At 39.9% G+C, this 23724-nt stretch overlaps 3 protein-coding genes across 5 annotated transcripts in view; all 3 read left to right on the top strand.

The window, feature by feature from the left end:
* LOC131016837 (putative late blight resistance protein homolog R1A-10) overlaps positions 1–17467 on the top strand; it is a 29089-nt gene extending 11622 nt beyond the window's left edge. Inside the window, exon 4 of one of the 3 annotated variants that reach the window (XR_009099232.1) lies at positions 17328–17467. The gene's annotated coding sequence lies outside the window, so the exon portion shown is untranslated. The remainder of the gene's footprint in view (positions 1–17327) is intronic. The other 2 variants (XR_009099235.1, XR_009099233.1) reach the window with 2 other exon arrangements.
* On the top strand, positions 6997–7772 carry LOC131016985 (ABC transporter B family member 12-like). Its single transcript, XM_057945844.1, has 2 exons — positions 6997–7071; positions 7142–7772. Exons 1-2 carry the CDS (start codon positions 7045–7047, stop codon positions 7439–7441), a joined length of 327 nt encoding a protein of 108 aa, XP_057801827.1. The 5' UTR covers positions 6997–7044; the 3' UTR covers positions 7442–7772.
* On the top strand, positions 17040–19249 carry LOC131016990 (clavaminate synthase-like protein At3g21360). The gene is made up of 4 exons (XM_057945849.1): positions 17040–17666; positions 17748–18001; positions 18561–18801; positions 19070–19249. The coding sequence occupies exons 1-4, from the start codon at positions 17295–17297 to the stop codon at positions 19172–19174; spliced, it is 972 nt and encodes a 323-aa protein (XP_057801832.1). The 5' UTR covers positions 17040–17294; the 3' UTR covers positions 19175–19249.
* Positions 19250–23724: the final 4475 nt, after the last annotated feature.

The raw sequence follows: 23724 nt of genomic DNA, 5'->3' as shown, positions 1-23724 counted from the left end.
TGAAGAACTCGTCTGCTCCTTCGAACTCAATCCAGCCGCAAGTTGAACAAATAGAAGAACAAGAATTAAGCTAATGAAAACTATAGAATTGAATGACTAAAATCGCATAGAATCGGAAATTGCATGAAAGGAAAATTTTGCAAGGAATTCTTAAAGAAAAAAACGTCTGCCTAAAACTTAAGGAAATAAGTGTGTGTCCAAAATCTAATCAAAAGTCAAACCTAATTCTAATAGTCTAAAAGTGCGGCTGTCTCATGAAAGCAAAAACAAACCTAATGCTAATTTCCTAATCAAAAACTAACTATGCGGCTTCCTAGTCTAAAACAAATATATATAGGGGATTAAATCCCTAAATGCCGCTATTCCCTAGTAAGATGGGCTTCGGCCCTTTTACCAAATTAACATCCAAAATAAAATAAAACTAAGAGTTTTGAGCTTCATAAAAATATAACAAGTAATTAAAAGCCAAATCTATACTTTCTTCCATCTTCACATCGAATCCCATCGCAAACTCGTCTTTCTCCACTTTCTTCCAATTAGCAGCTCCATCTCCAATTCTTCTCATTCCTGCGCCAAAACATAGCAGAACATGTAATATCACATGAAACCACGGCGAAACGCACACTAAACTATGTAGCTAAAATACACACATCAAATCCCCTCACACTTAGATCATACTTGTCCTCAAGTATGAAATAAGAGAAGAATCAATGGTGAAATTCAGCCCCTAGAAGCAACTCCCTTCCTTGACACGAAGACTCTAGAAACGAAAGAACTGAAAACAGACACAACTACACACGCAAAGAACATGAAAGTAGAAAGGAAAACGAGACAAGACACGAACAAACCAAACGACTAGCCAAGCAACATCAAAGCATCAGGAACGCAACAGTCTATCAAATCGAATCATGCAATTCACCATCACTTCCCAACTCTCGAACTAAGAACATGAACCTCCCAAATGTGTTTTCATTATCAATCTAGTCCAAATTAGGCAACAATGAGTGCAACTCTCACGCTCATTCAATCTCTCCATAAGATAAGGTAATTCTCACACAAGAAGAAACTCCAATTAGTCATGATATTTCGCAGTCACGTTATGGCTCAAAAAGGTCTTTCTTCTTTGGTTGTAATGGGGCTAAGGACTATCAATGATGTAGGCAAGATCCTAGGGGTCCTAAGCTCAAACATTGAAGATCAAATATTGTGCATGCTCGAATCAAATCACACCAAAAGAATTCTGAACATATGAAAAGCAACTTCCAACTCAACTATGGGCAACAACCATCAAACAACTCAATGCATGTATACTAATTCAACCTTGGTGCAACCTTTATTTTCTCTCTTTTTTTCTTTTTTTTCTTTTTCTGTTTTTCTCTTCTTTTTTTTTCCTTTTTTTTTCTGCACCACTTCATTAAACAACACAATCATGCATAGAGTACATCAAAAACAATCTGCCCAACTGTCAACATCATCCTCTGTTTGGCCAAACAGACCATCTGTCTAGATTCAGAATGTGGTTTTAGCTCGGGTTCTGTTTGGGCAAACAAGCATCTTTATGCACTTTCCTCAAAAATTCAATTAGGATGTAATTCAATTCTAACATGCACAATAGGGCCAAAGAGAAGGTTCACAAAAAACAGGCCTTGGCTATATATATATAGTGACTAATATGAACAATCACGGCAAGGCTCAAACATGGCTCACTAGGGGTTAGTGTACGGGTAGGAATTCAAAAGCAGGCCAAACGGCTACCCTAGTGCCTCTTATCATTCACTACATATGACACACTTAATATCACGACTTCATGGATCATCAAATCTCTCAAAACAAAAAATAGTAGAGGGTGCTCTACTCTATTAGGCTCAATACCTCACTTATGTGTAGTTTAGATTCACTCATCGCCCTTATTTTGTCATTCCAAACATCATTTAATAAAAACACACACTGTCAATCACAAGTTCTCAATTCTTAAATAGAAAAGATCAAGTTATCACACATATTCAAATCTAACAGCATGTTCCGACAACTAAACTTATCAATTACTTGGCCAGAAGGCTCACAGAACTCAACATGAACTGACTCAACAAACAAAAACTCAAAGACGCCCCCCCTCACACTTAGATTTTGCTTGCCCTCAAGCAAACAAAATAAAGCATAAGAAGGGAAGCACACGAAACACACAACTAAACGAAAAACACAAAGACAACACAAAAAAAAAACATGCGAAACAAAACAAGAAAAGGAAGGAAGTCACCGTGTGCGCTGCCGCCTCATCTCATGTCGAATGGTGGCGCTCAAGTTCGCAATGCTCTCTTGTAGGGCTGCCACATTTTTTTTTTTTTTTTTTACTAAAACATAACAAAAATTAAAATTAAGGAAGTGAAACTAAGAAACTGAAAGGAAAACTGAACGAAACAAAAATAAAGGAAGAGAAAGGCAAAACAGGAAAATAAAAGGGAAAGAAAATCGGGTTGCCTCCCGATAAGCGCCATTATTTAAAGTCTTTGGCTAGACTATTGATGCAATCAGAATCTCGTCTGAGGTGACAATGGAATTTCTTCCACTGTTGTCATATGAGATGCATCGCAATATGGCTCCAACTTGTGATAGTTGACTACAAACGTCTTTGCCGTAGCTAAACTCTTAATCTCCACTGGTCCGCCTGGCCAAACAGACTGTATCTCAAAAGGACCTATCCATTGCCTTCCAAGCATGAATCGAACCTTTTCACCGACTTCAAATGTTCTCCAGAATCGATGCTTGTGATAAGCTATCGCTATTAGATCTGCATACCCCATGTTGGTATTATAGGCTTCCAAACGGAGCTCCTCCTCACACTTATCTTTTAAGTCGGGTGGTTCCACATTAAAATGCAGAGTTCTATAACGTGGCTTCCGTCTGGGCAAACGAACCGTATGTCCAGAACCTGTGAATTTTGGGTCATCATGAAGAATTTTGTCCTGTTTGGGCAAACAGAACGTGTTTCTAGAATCTGCCAATTTTGGGTGGGCATGAAGAGACTTGGTAGACTCTTTGACTTCTTCATTGTTCATCCCACGAGCATCAAGGCCAGTTGCCCTTTTGATCAAGGTCGGTTCCAACTTGTCCTGCACAGATTTAGTCTCAAGATGTTCTTGGACAGAAGGGTCAGTAATGTTAGTGGCACAAACAGTTTTAACAAGGAATTTTCATGGTATCATCAATATTGAAAGTGAACTTCTCTCCATGATAATCCAAACAAATAGTACCACTATAAACATCAATGACTGCCTTAGTGGTCCTTAAGAAAGGACGACCTAACAGAACACCGGCTGACTCTTTCGACTGCATACCACTCATTTTCACCACATAAAAGTCAGCAGGATAAACAAAATCATGCACCTTTACAAGAACATTCTCTAGAAGACCCTCAGGATGAACACGTGACCCATCAACCAACTGAATCACCACCTTAGTAGCCACCAACTTCACACCAATTAGGTTATTATAAACAGCTAAGGGCATGACATTAATAGAAGCTCCTAGATCACACATAGCATGCTCAATCTTAGTATCACCGATGAAACATGGCAGAGAAAACATACCTGGATCCTTGCATTTGGGCGGCAACTCTTTTCGTATCACTGCTGACACGTTCTCGCCCATCACAATCTTTCCAGATTTCTTAGACTTTCCATCGATGAAGTCCTTCAAAAACTTGCTCAGATGAGGGAGTTTGAGTGCTTGGAGGAAAGGAAGATTAATCTCCAACTTTCCAAATATCTTCATGAAGTCATTGATCTCTTCCTCAGGCTTCTTCCTTGCTAACCTTCTTGGGAAAGGTACTGGTGGCACAAGCTTAGGATCGCGGAGGCTCAGTATTGGTTCCTCCTTGGTCGAATCATCTTCAACACTTTCTCGTTCTGCCTCCCTTCCTTTCTGCACAACTTCGGACTCACTGTCCTGTTTGGGCAAACGAGACGTATTTCCAGATTGACCTCCAGTGAGCACTAGTTCTTCAGAATCGTTCTGTTTGGGCAAACAGTTGCTCTCGCCAGATTCGCCTTCTCGAGCTTTTTCCACTTTCTTGATTGGTGGTTCATCCAATTCTTTGCCACTTCTCAAGGTGATCAAGTTCACACTTTCCTGAGGATTCACTTGGACTTGCGATGGCAATTTGCCTTGATGGCCCTTGAGTTGATTCACGAAAGTTGCGAGTTGAGACACTTGACGAGCCAACCCCTCAATCTGCACCTTCTGCTCGGCTTGAGATTGTTGAAGCTGTTGCACATTATTTTGCAGAAATTGTTGGTTGCCTATCAAATCCGCCATCATCTCCTCAAGTGACTTGCCTTGCTTCTCGGGAGGATGTTGCTGAGCTTGTGGAGCTTGATACCCCATCCTTTGATGTGGAGGACGGTAGTTTTGCTGCATCGCTGGTGGCTGCTTCGGCTCGGGATCTCTCCATCGAAAATTGGGATGGTTTCGCCATGGAGCATTGTGATTATTCGCGTACTGGTCCCGTTTGGGCGAATGGGGCAGTGGCGCGTCACAGCTGTAAAAATTGTGGGAAGAATTCGCTTGGGCTTGATATTCTTCCTCATCCCCTGTGCATTGCAAGCTCGTGTGGCCTGAATTACCGCATGCTCCACATGGCTTTTTTGTCGGTTGTCCAGCGGTTGCAACCTTCTCCACCACAGTACTCAACATTCTCTCCAATTTCCCCATCCTTGCTTCGAACTTCTCCTCAAAATCTGATGAACTAGCTTGAGCAGCTTTCTTGAGCAGTTGGATGCGCGGCTCCTCATATTCCCTCGTAGCTTCCACCAAGTGTTGAATTAATCTTTTGGCTTCACTCACCGTGTTTTGGGAAAATCCCCCTCCACTTGCTGAGTTCACCAAATTCTTAGTGTCAACGGTCATCCCTTGGTAGAAATACTGCAACAAGTCACCCTCAGAAAACTTGTGGTTTGGGCAACTATCCACCAATCTTCTAAATCTGGTCCAGTAGGCGCTTAATGACTCATCGTACTCCTGCTTTGCACCACTGATCTCCTTCTTTAGCGCATTCGTCTTGGTGGGAGGGAAAAAGTGCTCCAGGAATAGCTTTTTCATCTCCGCCCATGTAGTGATAGAATACGGTGGGAGACTCGCGAACCAAGAGTTCGCCTCTGCTGTCATGGTGAAGGGAAAAGCAGCTAATCTGAAGTGTTCCTCCGTTACATCAGTGGGGCGCTTCTGTTCTTGATGAATTCGCTCAGGAAATTATATGGATCTTCTCCTCTCTTCCCGTAGTACTTAGGAAGAACATTAAGCAATCCAAGCTTAATTTCTATAGCAGTAGCAGCCGTCGGCATCCGGATCGGAGTTGGGGGGTCATCAGCTTCGTGGCTGGAGAGATCGCACAGTCTCGGATCGTCAGCCATGTCACTCTCAGTACTTGCAACCGAAATTGAGTCGGTTTCTTCTTCACAGTCTGATTCTGTCTCCGAGTCGTGGTCTGTTTGGGCAAACAGAACCTCTTCCGCAGCGACAGTACCGGGCTTCTTCTCGACGAACTGTTCTGGTCGAATGGGAAGGTCAGCCTGCGAATCCAGCAGATCCAGTAGCTTCCTCGCCTTCGCCTCCTTCCTTAACTTCTTCGCGGTCTTCTCAATTTCACTATCGTAGAGGAGGTTCGGCTTGGACGATCTGCTCATAAACAAAGAAAATAAAAAAAAGAAAAATAGACAAAGGGAAAAGAATTAATTAACACCGCTCCCCGGCAACGGCGCCAATTTGGTGGACGTCGCCAACCACCAAAATAATTCCTGCGGAATTACCAAAATAAATTAATACAATGGTAAGCAGGGTCGATCCCACAGAGAGCAGTTAAAATTCATTCAAATCCCTAAATCTATAAAAACGGTGATGCCACCACGCCTTAAATTTAAGAGGAGTTAATTAAACTAAGAACGCAGAAATAATTAAATAAAATATGCTTGAAGTAAATCAATAAAAAGGGTAATTCGGCTCAAATAAATCCACTCTAATTCAACTCTGATCCTTGACGCAATAATTAATTAATCCCTATCAACCAACCAGTTATAGGATACCGTGAAATGCAACGGACGTACCCCAATTCCTACTTATTGTGTCGATAAACAGCTGGAGACGCCAGACATGCTTATTTCCCTTATTAAAATATAACCTAGCTGGATACGCCAGTCTTAGATTTAATATTCTAATAGCATTAAGATGAAGGAACCCAATTTATATCAATTATCCTAGATACGCTAGTAATAATTAATATACCAATTAATTCCTACTACGAACATGGTAGTTTTATCACTAATCAGCCCTATTCCAACAATTACGGATTGACAGGAACTAATTGACTGTAATCCAATTAAACTTAAGTTGATCAGGCTTAAATAAAATCAGAATTATCTTGGAACCTAGGAATTAATCGGAATCAATAGGAATCAATTTTAAACCAATTAGGTCTCACAGATAATTAAATTAGAGTTTCATTATTTTCGCCGAATTAAAAGGTTTAGCTACTCATGCTTAAAATAAAAACAATCAAATAAATATAATTAAAATAAACGAACAAGACTAATAAATAAATTGCAGGAAATTAAATTAAACTTGAACCAAATTGAAGAACTCGTCTGCTCCTTCGAACTCAATCCAGCCGCAAGTTGAACAAATAGAAGAACAAGAATTAAGCTAATGAAAACTATAGAATTGAATGACTAAAATCGCATAGAATCGGAAATTGCATGAAAGGAAAATTTTGCAAGGAATTCTTAAAGAAAAAAACGTCTGCCTAAAACTTAAGGAAATAAGTGTGTGTCCAAAATCTAATCAAAAGTCAAACCTAATTCTAATAGTATGATCTAATTGAGGACAAGTATGATCTAAGTGTGAGGGGATTTGATGTGTGTATTTTAGCTACATAGTTTAGTGTGCGTTTCGCCGTGGTTTCATGTGATATTACATGATGGGATTCAGCGCTGATGCAAATGTATAGCGTTGGTGCCTCTAATTGCGTTGAATGGATAAGTGCAGCTCAAATTCATGATGGGATTCAGCGCTGATGCAAATGTATAGCCTAACTCATCAACAACTTAAGAAACTCTCTCTCAAGCTTGTTTTGGTTTTAATTCTTGATTAGGTGATGTATGAAGAAGCAAGTCAGGTGGCTAATGATGCTGTTGGAACAATAAGAACCGTGGCTTCCTACTGCGCAGAGGAAAAGGTTATGGAGATATACAGGAACAAGTGTGAAGGGCCAGTGAAGATGGGGATAAAGCAAGGATTGATTAGTGGCACCGGTTTTGGCCTATCTTTAGCCTTGTTATTCTTCGCTTACGCCACAACATTTTATGCAGCAGCTCGACTTGTTGAGTCTGGGAAAACTACATTTGAAGATGTGTTTCGTGTAAGTAGACAACTAAGTAAGCGGTTTATATAAAGGCTGATGAATATAGTTATGTAGTGTAGCGTACGTGCAGGTTTTCTTTGCTATAAACATGACAGCAGTTGCTGTATCCCAATGTAGCACGTTTGCCCCGGACTCGAGCAAGGCCAAGAGTGCAACTGCTTCCATATTTGGCATCCTAGATAGGAGATCAAACATTGACCCCATTTGGAAAAAATGTAAGAATTTGGTGAAGCAAGTGTTGAACACCATTTTTTTGTTAATATTGTTTGGATGTAAATTACATGACTACTTTAGGTACTTTGAAGCTACAATGTATGGAAGTTTAAGTTATTTTATATATAATATGTTTTGGATTGTATTATTTGAGAATATTGTATATTTGTATGAATTATAATTAGGAAATTACAAAAAACAGGCAAAAAAAATAAAAAAAACCATGAAAATATGGTTAATTTTATAACTGAGAATACATAACGGTTCTCATTGCCGTTTCTAATATGTATAAACACTGTTATTTATAATCTAATTACACAACGAATAATATAAATTCATAACGGTAAAACACTGTTACAATTGATACCAAAGATAACGGAAATAACCGTTATGTGAAGTACAAAAAAGCGTTGTATATATATAATACCAATACAATCTCTACGAAATATATTTTATAACGGAAAAATAAATTTCATAACGATAAAAAAACGTATGTATGAGTATTATACACAACGGTTTTGCGTGTGTTATGGATATCCGATAAACCGTTATGTATTCATAGTATATGTAACGGTATATTACCATTATGTATGAGCGCCCTCATACATAACACCACTATATACAACGGTAGTTTTGGTACATACATAACGGAAATTTACCGTTACGTATGAGCGTTTTTTTTAGTAGTGACTGGACCAGATTTAGGAGATTGGTGGATAGTTGCCCAAACCACAAGTTTTCTGAGGGTGACTTGTTGCAGTATTTCTACCAAGGGATGATCGTTGACACTAAGAATTTGGTGAACTCAGCAAGTGGAGGGGGATTTTCCCAAAACACGGTGAGTGAAGCCAAAAGATTAATTCAACACTTGGTGGAAGCCACGAGGGAATATGAGGAGCCGCGCATCCAACTGCTCAAGAAAGCTGCTCAAGCTAGTTCATCAGATTTTGAGGAGAAGTTCGAAGCAAGGATGGGGAAATTGGAGAGAATGTTGAGTACTGTGGTGGAGAAGGTTGCAACCGCTGGACAACCGATAGAAAAGCCATGTGGAGCATGCGGTAATTCAGGCCACACGAGTTTGCAATGCACAGGGGGTGAGGAAGAGTATCAAGCCCATGCAAATTCTTCCCACAATTTTTATAGCTGTGACGCGCCACTGCTCCATTTGCCCAAACGGGACCAGTACGCGAACAATCACAATGCTCCATGGAGAAATCATCCCAATTTCCGATGGAGAGATCCCGAACAGAAGCAACCACCAACGATGCAGCAGCCACAGCAAAACTACCGTCCTCCACATCAAAGGACAGGGTATCAAGCTCCACAAGCTCAGCAACATCCTTCCGAGAAGCAAGGCAAGTCACTTGAGGAGATGATGGCGGATTTGATTGGCAACCAGCAATTTCTGCAAAAATAATGTGCAACAGCTTCAACAATCTCAAGCCGAGCAGAAGGTGCAAATCGAAGGACTATCCCGTCAGATGTCTCAACTCGCCACATCCATGAATCAGCTTAAGGGAAATAATAGAGCTTTGCCATCTCAAGTTCATGTGAATCCCAAGGAGAATGTCAACAAGATCACCTTGAGGAGCGGTACAGAGTTGGACGGACCGACACCCCAGAACTCTCAAGATGGACCGCAGGTAGATTCTGGAGTCGAATTTCGTGTGGAGGAATTCGAGCATTCTGTTGGCACAAAGGATTCAGTCGTTCAGCAGGCAGAACAGCCCCGTTTGGCCAAACAGAGCAAGGGGCCGACAGCTGAGCAGAAGGGGAAATGAGCAGCACTTGAATCCAACGAAGAGGAGCAGACCAAGGTCTCTAAACCGTTGAGCTTACATGATCCCAAGGCTGCAACATCAGTCCCCTTTCCAGGAAGGTTGGCGAGGAAGAAGCCGGAAGAGGAGCTCATCGATTTTGTGAAGATCTTCGGCAAACTTGAAGTGAATCTTCCATTCTTGCAAGCACTGAAAATTCCTCCTTTTGGGAAATTTGTGAAGGACTTCATAGCTGGAAAGTCCAAGGCAACTGGAAAGATTGTGATGGGCGAGAACGTTTCAGCTGCACTCAAGAAGGAGTTGCCCGCCAAATGCAAAGATCCTGGTATGTTTTCTCTTCCCATTTACATTGGTGATACTAGGATCGAGCATGCTATGTGTGACTTAGGAGCGTCTATCAATGTTATGCCTCTCACTGTTTATAATAGATTGTCGGGTGTAGAATTGGTAGATACTAGAGTGGTCATCCAGTTAGCCGATAGGTCTTGTGTTTATCCCGAGGGTTTGCTTGAGAATGTTCTTGTGAGTGTGAATAATTTTGTTTATCCTGCCGATTTCTATGTGGTGAGGATGAGTGGAGTGCAATCTAAGGGTTCAACGGGAGTCCTTTTAGGTCGTCCGTTCCTAAGAACTGCAAAGTCAATCATAGATGTTAGTAATGGCACGATTTGTCTGGATTATCATGGGGAGAAATACACTTTTAGTATGGATGATGCCATGAAAACTCCGAATGATGCTGAAAATGCTTATTCTATTGATGTGATTGACCCTCTCGTCCAAGAATTTCTTGAGACCGAATTCATGCAGGATAAGTTGGAGCTCACTATGATCAAGAGTTGGACAGATTTTGATGCTCAAGGGATGAACGATGCAAAGGTCAAGGAGGCCATCATGTCTCTTTATGCACAACCGGAGGTGGTCAGTTCGGGAAGCCAGTTCTGTTTGCCCAAACAGACACCATACGACAGACCACTAAGATCCGATGAGAAGCCACCTGAACTGGAGCTCAAGCCTCTACCTCAGAATCTGAAGTATGTCTACTTGGGGGATGCCGATACTCTTCCAGTCATCATTAGCAGCGATCTGACCGCAAGCCAGGAGCAACAGTTGATCACCGTGCTTAAGAAGCACAAGAAGGCTATTGGGTGGACATTGGCGGACATCACTGGTATAAGTCCTGATGTATGTCAACATTACATCTTGATGGAGCCGGATGCTAAGCCTGTTAGAGATCCGCAGAGGAAGTTGAATCCGAACATGAGGGAGATCGTGCTTAAGGAGATTCTAAAGCTTCTCGCTTTGGGAATCATTTATCCTATCTCTGACAGCAAGTGGGTGAGCCCGATTCACATGGTTCCAAAGAAGTCGGGATTGCAAGTGGTTGAGAATGAGAAGAATGAGTTGGTGCCGATGCGTCTTGTTACTGGATGGAGGATGTGCATCGATTATCGGAAGTTAAATGCAGCCACTCGCAAGGACCATTTTCCTCTACCATTCATTGATCAGATGTTGGAGCGCCTGGCTGGACAATCATTCTTTTGCTTCCTGGATGGATATAGTGGCTATTTTCAAATTCATGTCAACCAAGAAGATCAAGAGAAGACTACCTTCACCTGCCCGTTTGGAACATATGCTTGCAAGAGGATGCCGTTTGGATTGTGCAATGCACCTGGCACTTTCCAAAGATGTATGATGAGTATTTTTTCTGATTTGATCGAGAAGAGCATCGAGATCTTTATGAACGATTTTACAGTTTATGGAGCATCGTTTGAGGGCTGCCTTGACAACTTGGAGAAGGTTTTGACACGTTGTGTAGAGAAGAATCTGATCTTGAATTTTGAAAAGTGTCATTTTATGGTCAAGGAGGGCATCGTTTTAGGCCATGTTGTTTCAGAAAGGGGGATTCAAGTGGACAAGGCAAAGGTGGATTTGATAGCGAAGCTGCCATACCCTACAAATGTGAAGGAGATTCGAGGTTTTCTTGGTCACGCTGGATTCTACAGACGATTCATCAAGGATTTCGCAAAGATCGCACAACCATTGACACATCTGCTGCAGAATGATGTTCCGTTTGCCCTAACAGACGACTGCAAGCAGGCGTTTGACTTGTTGAAAACCAAGTTGACCACGGCTCCGATTATGCAACCACCTGACTGGAGCCTTCCTTTTGAGCTCATGTGCGACGCTAGTGACCATGATGTGGGTGCGGTGCTTGGACAAAAGATGGGGAAGGAGAGCCATGTAATTTATTACGCTTCAAAGACGTTGAATCCCGCCCAATACAACTATGCAACAACAGAAAAAGAGATGTTGGCGATTATTTTTGCCTTTGAAAAATTCCGTTCATATCTTTTGGGGGCGAAAATAATTGTCTACACGGACCATGCCGCATTGAAGTTTCTACTATCAAAGAAGGAGTCTAAACCACGTTTGATTAGATGGATTCTTTTGTTGCAGGAGTATGATTGGGAGATTCGGGATAAGAGGGGAGCGGAGAATCATGTGGCTGACCATTTAAGTCGTTTAGTCCAGCAAGGGGAAGATGAGAGCCCTATCAACGAAGCTTTCCCAGAAGAGCATCTTTATGCTATCCAGACCTGTTCGGCTGTCTGTTTGCCCAAACAGAGCCCTCTGTCCGAGCCAGCAGCACGTTCAGTCGTTGTCAAGGGTAATCTCGAACCTTGGTTTGCCGATATCGTCAATTACTTGACAGCTGGACAATTTCCACCTTTGTTCACAAAAGCACAGCGGATGAAACTAAGAAGTGAGTGTAAGTATTATTTCTGGGATGAGCCATACTTGTGGAAAGTTGGAGCTGATCAAGTTATACGCCGATGCATTCCCGAGGCGGAACAACAGGAAATTCTCTTGCACTGCCATTCTCTCGCTTGTGGAGGACATTTTGGCCCAAAGAGGACAGCTCGGAAGGTGCTCGATTCAGGATTCTTCTGGCCTACATTGAATAGAAGTGCTTACTTGTTTTGCAAAAGCTGTGGGAGATGTCAACTGACCGGGAGTATTTCCAAACGAGATGAGATGCCTCAAGTTCCGCTGATTTTTTGTGAGGTATTCGATGTGTGGGGGATGGATTTTATGGGGCCGTTTCCGAGTTCATTTGGGAATCTCTACATATTGCTCGCCGTCGACTATGTCTCGAAATGGGTAGAAGCGAAAGCCACCAGAACGAATGACTCCAAGGTGGTCGCTGCGTTCTTGAAGTCTCATATTTTTACAAGGTATGGAGTGCCGCGAGCAGTGATAAGCGATCAAGGGACTCATTTTTGCAACCGCACGATTGAAGCTTTGATGCGGAAGTATGGAGTTCAACATAGATTGGCTACTCCCTATCATCCTCAAACAAACGGGCAAGCCGAAGTTTCTAATCGGGAGATAAAGCAAATCTTGGAGAAGACGGTGAATCCGTCAAGGAAGGATTGGAGTTCAAGGCTTGACGATGCATTGTGGGCTTACCGAACGGCCTACAAAACTCCCATTGGCATGTCACCTTATCGCTTGATTTTTGGGAAGATGTGTCACTTACCTGTTGGATTGGAGCATAGAGCATATTGGGCAATCAAGAAAGTGAACATGCAATCACCCAAGTGTGAGGAGGAGAGGAGATTTCAACTTCAAGAGTTGGAAAAGCTTCGTCTTGAAGCTTATGACGCATCGGCGTGGTACAAGGATCGCACCAAGATGTGGCACGACAAGAATCTGCGAGGAAAGACATTTGAAGTCGGCCAAAGGGTGCTGTTGTTCCAATCAAAGCTACGATTGATGCCCGGGAAATTGAAGACGAAGTGGATTGGCCCCTTCGTTATACAGTCTGTTTGCCCAAACGGAGCATTTGAGATTCGCAGTTTGGATACGGCGAAGACGTTTACCGTCAATGGCCATCGATTGAAGCCGTATTATGATACATCACCTGTGGTAGACGTGGAAGAAATTTCACTCCTACCTCTGAAGGTTTTGTGAGCAAAGTTGGAAGTCGAGCTGACGACGTTAAAAAATGGCGCTTATCGGGAGGCAACCCGACTTTCTTTCCCTTTTAATTTTCCATTTTGTTCTTTCCTTTCTTTAATTCCCGTTTTAGTTTAGTTTTCTTTTCAGTTCTTAGTCTTCCTTAATTAGTTTTTAAGTTTCGTTTTATTTCAATTTTCTTAAAAAAAAAAATGAGAGAGGCTCGAATTTTTGAGGTTGAGTGGTAAAAATTTGGCTAAGTGTTGAAAGCTTTCTTCTATTTCAGCAGTTGGCGAGGATGGACGGGCACGTAGCAACATTGCAGGAGAGCATAGCCAACCTGAGCGCCACGATCAGACAGGAGCTGCGGCGGCAGCGCGCGCGGTGATTCCCTTCCTTTTTCCTTTTATTTTTGTTGTTCTTGTGTTAGCTTTTCTGTTTTGAGTGTTGTTCTGTGTTTTTCGTTGCCCTTTACTTATGCTTTATTTTGTTTTGCTTGAGGGCAAGCAAAATTTAAGTGTGAGGGGGGGCGTTGTTGAGTCTTTGCTTGTTGAGTCAGTTTATGTTGAGTCTTGTGAGTCTTCTAGCCAAAGTAATTGATAAGTTCAGTTGTTGGAGCATGATGTTAGATTGAATATGTGTGATAACTTGATCTTTCCCGACTTAAGAATTGAGAGCTTGTGATTGACAATGTGTGTTTTGATTACATGATGTCTGGAATGACAAAATAAGGTTGATGAGTGAATCTAAACTACACATAAGTGAGGTATTGAGCTTAATAGAGTAGAGCACTCTCTACTAATTTTTGTTTTGAGAGATTTGAAGATCCATGAAGTCGTGATATTAAGTGTGTCATATGTGGTGAATGATAAGAGGCACTAGGGTAGCCGTTTGGCCTGCTTTTGATTTCCTACCCGTACACTAACCCCTAGTGAGCCATGTTTGAGCCTTGCCGTAATTGTTCATATTAGTCACTATATATATATATAGCTAAGGCCTATTTTTTTTTTGTGAACCTTCTCTTTGGTCCCATTGTGCATGTTAGAATTGAATTACATCTTAAGTGAAATTTTGAGGAATGTGCATAAGGATGCTTGTTTGCCCAAACAGAACCTGAGCCGAAATTACATTCTGAATCTAGGACAGATGGTCTGTTTGGCCGAACAGAGGATGATGATTGACAGTTGGGCAGATTGTTTTGATGTACTCTTTGCATGATTGTATTGTTTTAATGAAGTGGTGCAGAAAAAAAAAAAGAAAAAAAGAAGAAGAAGAAGAAAAAAAAAAAAACAGAAAAAAGAGAGAAAATAAAGGTTGCACCAAGGTTGAATGAGTATACATGCATTGAGTTGTTTGATGGTTGTTGCCAATAGTTGAGTTGGAAGTTGCTCCTCATATGTTTAGAATTCTTTGGGTGTGATTTGATTCGAGCATGCACGATATTTGATCTTCAATGTTTGAGCTTAGGACCCTAGGATCTTGCCTACATCATTGATAGTCCTTAGCCTCATTACAACCAAATAAGAAAGACCTTTTTGAGCCATAATGTGACTGCGAAATATCATGACTAATTGGAGTTTCTTCTTGTGTGAGAATTACCTTATCTTATGGAGAGATTGAATGAGCGTGAGAGTTGCACTCATTGTTGCCTAATTTGGACTAGATTGATGATGAAAACACATTTTGGAGGTTCATGTTTTTAGTTCGAGAGTTGGGAAGTGATGGTGAATTGCATGATTCGATTTGATAGACTGTTGCATTCCTGATGCTTTGATGTTGCTTGGCTAGTCGTTTAGTTTGTTCGTGTCTTGTCTCATTTCCCTTTCTACTTTCCTGTTCTTTGCGTGTGTTGTTGTGTCTGTTTTCCATTCTTTCGTTTCTAGAGTCTTCGTGTCAAGGAAGGGAGTTGCTTCTAGGGGCTGAATTTCACCATTAATTCTTCTCTTATTTCATACTTGAGGACAAGTATGATCTAAGTGTGAGGGGATTTGATGTGTGTATTTTAGCTACCTAGTTTAGTGTGTGTTTTGTCGTGGTTTCATGTGATATTACATGTTTTGCTATGTTTTGGCGCAGGAATGAGAAGAATTGGAGATAGAGCTGCTAATTGGAAGAAAGTGGAGAAAGAAGAATTTGCGATGGGATTTGACGTGAAGATGGAAGAAAGTAGAGATTGGGCTTTTAATTTACTTGTTATATTTTTTAGGAAGCCCAAAACTCTTAATTTTATTTTATTTTGAGTATTAATTAAGTTTAGGGCCGAAGCCCATGTTATTTTGGTTTAAACGGCATAGTTAGGGATTTATTTCCTTATTTTGGTGTTAGGGCCGCATAGTTAGGGATATATATATATATTAGTTTTAGGTTTAACTTTACATGAGACATTCACAACTTTTACTGCAGCCGCACTTTTTGATTTCTTAGTATCATAAGTTGACTTTTTCTTATTCCATGCAATCTTTTCTTCCATGCAATTTGTGTTTACGTGTTTGGCAGTTGATTCCATAGTTTAGCTTTAGTTTTTAATTCTTGTTCATTCAATTATCATAGCGGCTGGAACTTGGATCGAGGCAGACGAATTCTCTTCAATTTGGTTCAAGTTTGATTTAATTTCTTGCAAAATTATTTTCGTTAATTTGCTTTTATTATTTATTATGTTTTATTTTATTTATTTGATTGTTTTTATTTTAAGCATGAGTAGCTAATTCTTTTAATTCGGCGAGAATAATGAAACTCTAATTTAATGATCTATGAGACCTAATTGGTTTAAAATTGATTCCTATTGATTCCGATTAACTCCTAGGTTCCAAGATAATTCTGATTTTATTTAAGCCTGATCAACTTAGATTAAATTGGATTACAGTCAATTAGTTCCTGCCAATCCGTAATTGTTGGAATTGGACTAATTAGTGATACAACTACCGTGTTCGTAGGGGGAATTAATTGGTATATTAATTATTACTGGCGTATCTAGGATAATTGATATAAATTGGGTTCCTTCATCTTAATGCTATTAGAATATTAAATTTAGGTCTGGCGTCTCCAGCTAGGTTATATTTTAATAAGGGAAATAAGCAGGTCTGGCGTCTCCAGCTGTTTATCGACACCGTAAGTAGGAATTGGGGTACGTCCGTTGCGTTTTACGGTATCCTATAACTGGTTGGTTGATAGGGATTGATTAATTATTGCGTCGAGGATTAGAGTTGAATTAGAGTGGATTTATTTGAGCCGAATTACCCTTTTCATATATTTACTTCAAGCGTATTTTATTTGATTTAATTCTGCATTCTTAGTTTAATTAACTTCTCTTAAATTTAAGGCGTGGTGGCATCACCAAAATTATAGATTTTAGGGGATTGAATGATTTTACCTGCTCTCTGTGGGATCGACCCTGCTTATCACTATACTAATTTATTTTGGTAATTCCGCAGGAATTATTTGGTGGTTGGCGACGTCCACCAGTATAATATATACAATGATACATATATAGGTGTATGTGAGGCTCTTTCTTAGATAAAGCAGTTGGGATATCGTAAATAATTTTCGCAATTAAAGATTTGCACATTTTTCAGTGATCACGACATTTTTATTTTATTTTTAAAATGAGACTAATATATATTTATAATCTATTTATCAAAAGTGATCAAAAATAAATATTAAATTGGCAGAGTCAAAGATTTAAACCATCGATTACACTTGGACAAAGGTAAGCAAACAAAGCCAAAAGCTAGCGAATGCCAACATACATTTGTAGGAAACGACAGTCGACAAAGTCAAGAAAGCATATAAATTGATGCCGATCATCAACTGATTCCATTGTTTAAGTGCTATGCAACAGCATCTTCCCAAATTCATATAAATATTGCTGCAAGTAAAATCAAATTGTGCATCCATAATTTTAAGCATATTTTTGTACAATCTACGTTTACTACATGCTGATGGAGAAGAGCTGCAAATACTTCAAGGTAGGAAGGTGCGAAGGGCAGAAGGTGGTGGACGGCGAAGCTGTCCCGCTAGTGCTGCAGCCCCCGGAGGGCGGCGAAGGCGAGGTGGAGGGGCTGCTGTGGGCCATAAGGGAGAACAAGGAGTGGTTCGAGAAGACGATAGTGAAAAACAGTGCCGTCCTCCTCCGAGGCTTCCACGTCGAGAATGCCCACGAGTTCAACGACGTAGTCGAGGCCTTCGGGTGGGAGGACATACGGTACGTGGGGCCCGCCCCGCGCACGCATGTCTACAAGAGGGTCTGGACGGCCAACGAAGGCCCCCTGTCGGAGTTCATATACTACCACCATGAGATGGTCTTGGTGAGTTTCATTGCACGAGTTCAATTAATGGATCTTTTTTTTTTTTTTTTAGGGTTTCACGCTGGTTTTTATTTTAATCAGATAAAAGAATTCCCGGAGAAGGTAATTCTCTTCTGTGAAGTACCTCCACCGGAAGGAGGAGAAACTCCGATCGTGCCTAGCTTCCGTGTAACGGAGAGGATGTTGGAAGAGTACCCGGAGATGGTGGAGGAGATGGAGAGGAAAGGACTGAGATACACCTTCACGGCCCTAAGCAAAAACGATACATCTTCCATGAGAGGTCGAGGTTGGGAAGATGCATTTGGGACTTCAGATCGCGTAGAAGCGGAAAAGAGGTAAGCAATTTCGAGTTCTTTCTAGTCATATTGTCTCCACTTAGGGAGCGTTTACTTTGCATGATTGAGTATTTTTATATATCCTAGAGAGTAGGATTACTTCAATCCCAGCTTTGAAATGAGATAGGAATCAAGTAAAATTAGCTTAAATGATAGAAATAATTAAGGATCTTGTGATATCCCAAAATTTTAATCCATCAAAGTAAACAAAGGATCAGCGTTACTATTGGTTACTCCCTGTGTCCCACCTTCATAGTCCCTTATTCCTTTTTTAGATGTCCCACAATATAGTCCACTTTCTAAATTAAGTTAGCATTAAATTTCCTTTTTTACCAAAGTAACATTATTTAAATATAGTCAAACATAGAATAAATAAGGACAAAATTGAATAATTACATACATTTTGTATTTTCCAAGTACTATTTGAATTTTCTCAAAACACTATTTATTGCATTTTCTTAGTATGTGTGAAAAAGTGAAGTGGACTATGGAGGTGGGACGGAGGGAGTACTATTTTTATCTATGAAGGCTAATCCTCCAAAGTAAATGTCGTGTGCAGGGGTAAGGCATTAGGAATGGAGATGGAATGGCTGGCAGAGGGCGGGATGAAGACGATACTAGGTCCTAGACCTTTGACAAGGGTGTTCGAGGGAAGAAAAGGAAGGAGGATGTGGTTCAACACCGTCGTTGGAATGCACGGTAACGAGCTCAGCTCCGCCACCATGGCCGACGCAAGTGAAATACCGGACGAGGCGGTTAAACGATGCCAAGAGATCATCGAAGAAGAGAGCATCCAATTCAAGTGTATTAAAAGTAATCTAAACTGTAGAAGATGAAAATTCAGATTTGAGAGAAGATAAGAGAGGAGTGCGAGAGAATATTTTCTGTATTCAAGATGATAAACTTACACTTTACAATATATAGAAAGCTAACTACAACTAATCTATTCTCATGCTGAGCTGGCATAACAGAACTGTAGCTGATTAACCTCCTAACTAATTCTAACTAATCAGTAAGTTACAAGAGGGCGACTGACTCTATGCATTTGCATGCGTGTATACTTCAATAAAGTGGCAAAAGGGCGACGTTTTGTTCCTCGGTAACTTAGCTTTACTTCATGGTAGAAGGCCTTCCCTCCAACCAAGAAAAGTGTTGGTTGCTACATGCAAATAAACCATCAATATCAACACTGATTTCACAAAATAGTGAATTATGACCATTTTATCACAACAACTCGAGTATACATAATTCAAGGAAATATGCATAGAAGCTATATGCTTGGTAAAAGGTGTTAGAACTTAGCCCTATCGAATCAGAGTATGCATCAAACACTAGAGTTACTACATTGATTAAAGCGAGAGTCTCTTCTCCTTCGAGCAGATGACAAAAATCAACAAGATAATCCGAGCTAATTGTTAAAACAGAACCATTACTTTCAGTGTTTTCAAAGAACTATATGTTACGTAATTTGAAAATGAGGGCTATATGTTACCGAATTTGAAAACGAGGACTATAGCTTCCATTTTTTTAACACATCCAAATGAGGACTATAGCTTCCATTTTTTAACACATCAAAATAAAATAAAATAAATATACGCAATAATTAAATTGATATTATGAAAAGACAAAAAAAATGTAAAAAATAAAAGAAAAATGAAAAAGAGTAGAAAATAGATTTATTGAAAAAAAGATGAGAGATGAGATATTTTCTTTTAAAACTTTAAATCTTTAAATAAATATAAGTTTTACATTATAAATCAAATATTTATATAAAATATATAAGATATTTTATAATTAGTTGAATTTCATAATCTTAGAAAGAAATAAAACAAAAAATAAAAAGATAACGAAAAAGGAAATAAAAAGAAAAAAATATAGTTTATACAAAAACATTCAATTTTATTATAATTTTAAAATCGCCACTTAATTTTGAAATCAATTTGAAATCTTGGTTTTTTAATATAACTAGCATTTTCACTACATGCAATGCACGAAAAATGTTTTTTTATTTTTATAAAATTGATACTAACTCAATTATCATATTTATAATTATAATTAAAAAAAATTAATTTTAATTGAATATATTTGAGTTGATTATTGAAAAAAATAAAAAATAAAGAAAAATTTACAATAATAAAAATCGATATTATGAAAATGTAAAAGAAAAAAGATAAGAAATTTAAATACAAATTAAAATAAAAATGAGAGAATTAAGGAGAGAGAATTTTTTAAATAATAAATATAATTTTTATATTTTAAATAAAATATTTATATAAATATACGTCAAATTATTTTTTTATTGTGATCTTTAATTTGATATGCATATTAACTATTTTATAATTAGTAATTTTACAAAGAAATAAATAAAGATAAAGAAAAGAAAATATATAATCGAACTTTAATATGGGCTGGCACGTTGATTCCATATTGGGCTTGTAAAATATAATTGCAGGGCTTTGGTTAACAAAATAAAACAAGGGCCCAAAAAGGTATAAATACACAATAAAAAAGGGTATTTTGCCCCTAAATACACAAACTATGACCAAATTCTGGTTTATAACACCACCTTTAGATTCTGCTCCATAATACACAAACTCTCAAAATTTTCTGGAATTTCCCATGGCCAAAGTATGGATATTCAAAAATTACCCCATTATAAAATTTATTGCACTTTGACCCCTATAACATTTGGTTTTTGACAAAAAGACAATTTATACCTAAAACATGTTTAAGATTGGGCTTAAATGGTATATCGGCTGGAAACTTTCCTCGTGCCCGATAGATTACTTTGTAATCTGGGTCTGGACTGTGAGACAGCGCCACGTACTTTTAAGCAAAAACAGTTTAAAAAGATCCTTGTCGAAAATGGTATCAGAGCGGGTTTTTATAGAGGAATTATATTATTTTTAATTTATTTTATGATTAACCCATGTGGGAGGAGACTCCATTTTAGTTTATGGATCCGGACGATTGTCCGAGATGTGTACACTACAGGAACTCTCTCCAAAATTTGGAGATAGAAACCAGTCGCCTGATAGGCGATCTCAAATGGAACAATCGAGCCCTCGTGACCAACCTACGACGAGGAGGAGATATCGAGCTTATTCGCGAGATTATCGCGAGTATCCAATTTTATCATGAGAATCTCATGAGAATGGCCGCAGCTAGAACGGCCATTGAACAAAACAGAGACGAGGCCCATTGGTCGCACGATTGATGGAACCAAAAAACAAGGCGGGAGTAGCTTATCCAAGCTACCACAAGATCGAGCCAGATTCTTCCGAAAATGTCAACCTACGGGAGATTCAAAAGACGGTGGAGTATTACGGCAACAAGCTGTATGAGCTACCGATGGAGATGAGCAAAATATCACTCAAACAAGAGGAAATACTAACCCTCTTGAGTGATATTCAGAAAAGATTGGAGGAGATCGAAAGGCGAAAACCATGTTCCGGGAAAATTCGGAATCAATGGTCCAAAGACCCGACGAATCCATCCATATTTGATGCAACACCCAAAGAGTTGCAGCCGAAGGACATAATCCGAATCATGAAAGGCAAATATCATGAATAGCCTTGACAGAATCGGATTAGAAGATCTACAGGAGTTAGCAGAATCTTTTGCTAACCTCAACATGGTTGATCTAAAGATGAACCAAGGAGATGAGGTTCCTAAAACCGAGCCTCACGAAGGAGAATCGTCAAAGAAGGGGTCAGCCCAAGACGATGCAAGCCAGTTCCAAAGAACCAGGCGACGGAGGCCTCAGATACAGGATACTCCTGTAGGAAAGGTCACACTAGAACCAATCCATCCATACGGATTGATTCTCAACCTTGACGAAGCCAGTTTCAAAGAATGGGAGGGACTCATTGACGAATGGGCTTCATCATTAAAAGTCGTGGTTGCCACAATTGATTACGACAAAAAGGAATTTGCCAGAATCTTCGAAGCTAGCTTAGCAGGCATGGCAAAACAATACTGGGAAAAACTTGAAGTTATGACCAGGGAGGAGTTGTTTAGTGGCACGTCCTTATATGACATCATTAAGGAAACTACTAAACAGATTAAAATCCATTTCTTGGGAATGGGTTTTTTCGAAGGATCCGCAGAGGAGAAGCGCAAGAAATATCAACAGGCACTTTACAATCTAAGGTTGATGGTGCTAGAGCCAAAAGCTCTCGATGAATTTCTGCGTCTGTACACCCTATACGTCCATATGGGGGAGGTGGAAGATCAGAAGGCCATGGACCTCTTCTTTCCAAAGTTTCCAAGTCCATGGAGGGAAATGCTCATCAATGAGTATGTTTCACCAGGAGGATATCCACTTGACAGTGCTTCGAGGAGGATGTCTTATGTTCACAAGAAGATGTCCGAATGGTGCCAGAAGGCAGCGGACCAGAGGAATCTCAAAAGATTGAGGAGACTCAACAAGAAATCCCCATTGATGTGCGACAACATTGATCTTCCAACAGAGATTGGTGCTGAGTTGCTGTATCAAAGGAGGAGCCGAAAGAAACATAGGTACCAACCCTATGAAAGAAAGTCCAGAAGGAGTTCTTGGAAGCCAAGAACTATGTGGACCAGACAGAAGGCGCGCTCCTACAAGTCAGGCCAACGGAGCGGACCATCAAGAAACAGATTCTCAAATCAAAAGAGAATCCCGGCGAGAAAAACTTTCAGGCGTACTCAAGCCAAAACAAATGAAAGTTTTAAAGATTGCAACTGCTGGACATGCGGTGCAAAGGGGCATATTTCTACCAATTGCCCAGACAACGAGAAAAGGATGATAAGAAGATTCGAATCCACACCGGATATCGAAGACGCCATCTACCACTAGGAATTGATACCCGTGTATCAGTTCGAAGATATATCCTCTGATGAGAGTATATATGAGCAGGAAGAAGTCTTTAGTTCTGAAGATTCGGAAAGGACTGATGGATCAACCGGAGACGAGTCAGACTAAAGAAGAGCACGAGGTTCACCACACCCAGAAGGAGGATCAGAATGGATTCACTAGCCATTTTCTGATTCCACAGGAAGAAGTGGTGAAGAAGCTCGTGAAAAAACTCAAGAAGGAAACCGAAGAGGTACAAACATACCAAGGGTTTTCTAATGGGAGACTGAATCGAGTTTTTCATAGCTTGATTCCAACCAAAAGGAAGCATCATATCTATTTTGGCGTCACAAGCCAAGAAATGGCGCTTCCCATTGAGATCACAAGTAATCAGGTGGAAATCCAGTTGGTTCCAGCTGAAGATATTAAGCAGGATCTCAAGAAAATGAAGCCAGAAGTCGCAAGTACGATGAAATGGATTCATATTGGAGCAATTCAGTTGGTAATAAAATCCTCCCTTTTCCCGGGGACAGACCAACCGATTGATGTTGCACTTTGCGACAAAAGGGTCAGAGATGCCAGAAATTCAATTCTTGGAGCTTTTCAGGCAATCTCTATGCCAAGAAGATTATAACCGAGTTCTATCCACAAATCGCTTATAATCTGCAAGATTCATCCTTCAGCCGAGCCCTGACTCTTTATCAGGACTACAAGAAGAAGGAGTATATGACGAATGGAAATAGGCCATACTCATTGACTTATCAAGTCTCGTATGCCTTATCAAATTCTCATCACACGGAATTATTTCTGGGAAAAGAATATATTGAAATTCCAGAAATATTCAAGGCGGTTACCAAGGCAGTCAGTCAAGACCGAGTGGAGATTCCTC

This window comes from Salvia miltiorrhiza, chromosome 3 (genome assembly GCF_028751815.1).
Source record: "Salvia miltiorrhiza cultivar Shanhuang (shh) chromosome 3, IMPLAD_Smil_shh, whole genome shotgun sequence".
Lineage (NCBI taxonomy): Eukaryota > Viridiplantae > Streptophyta > Magnoliopsida > Lamiales > Lamiaceae > Salvia > Salvia miltiorrhiza.
Note: the sequence above shows the minus strand (reverse complement) of the source record. Positions and strands in the feature narration are given on the sequence as shown.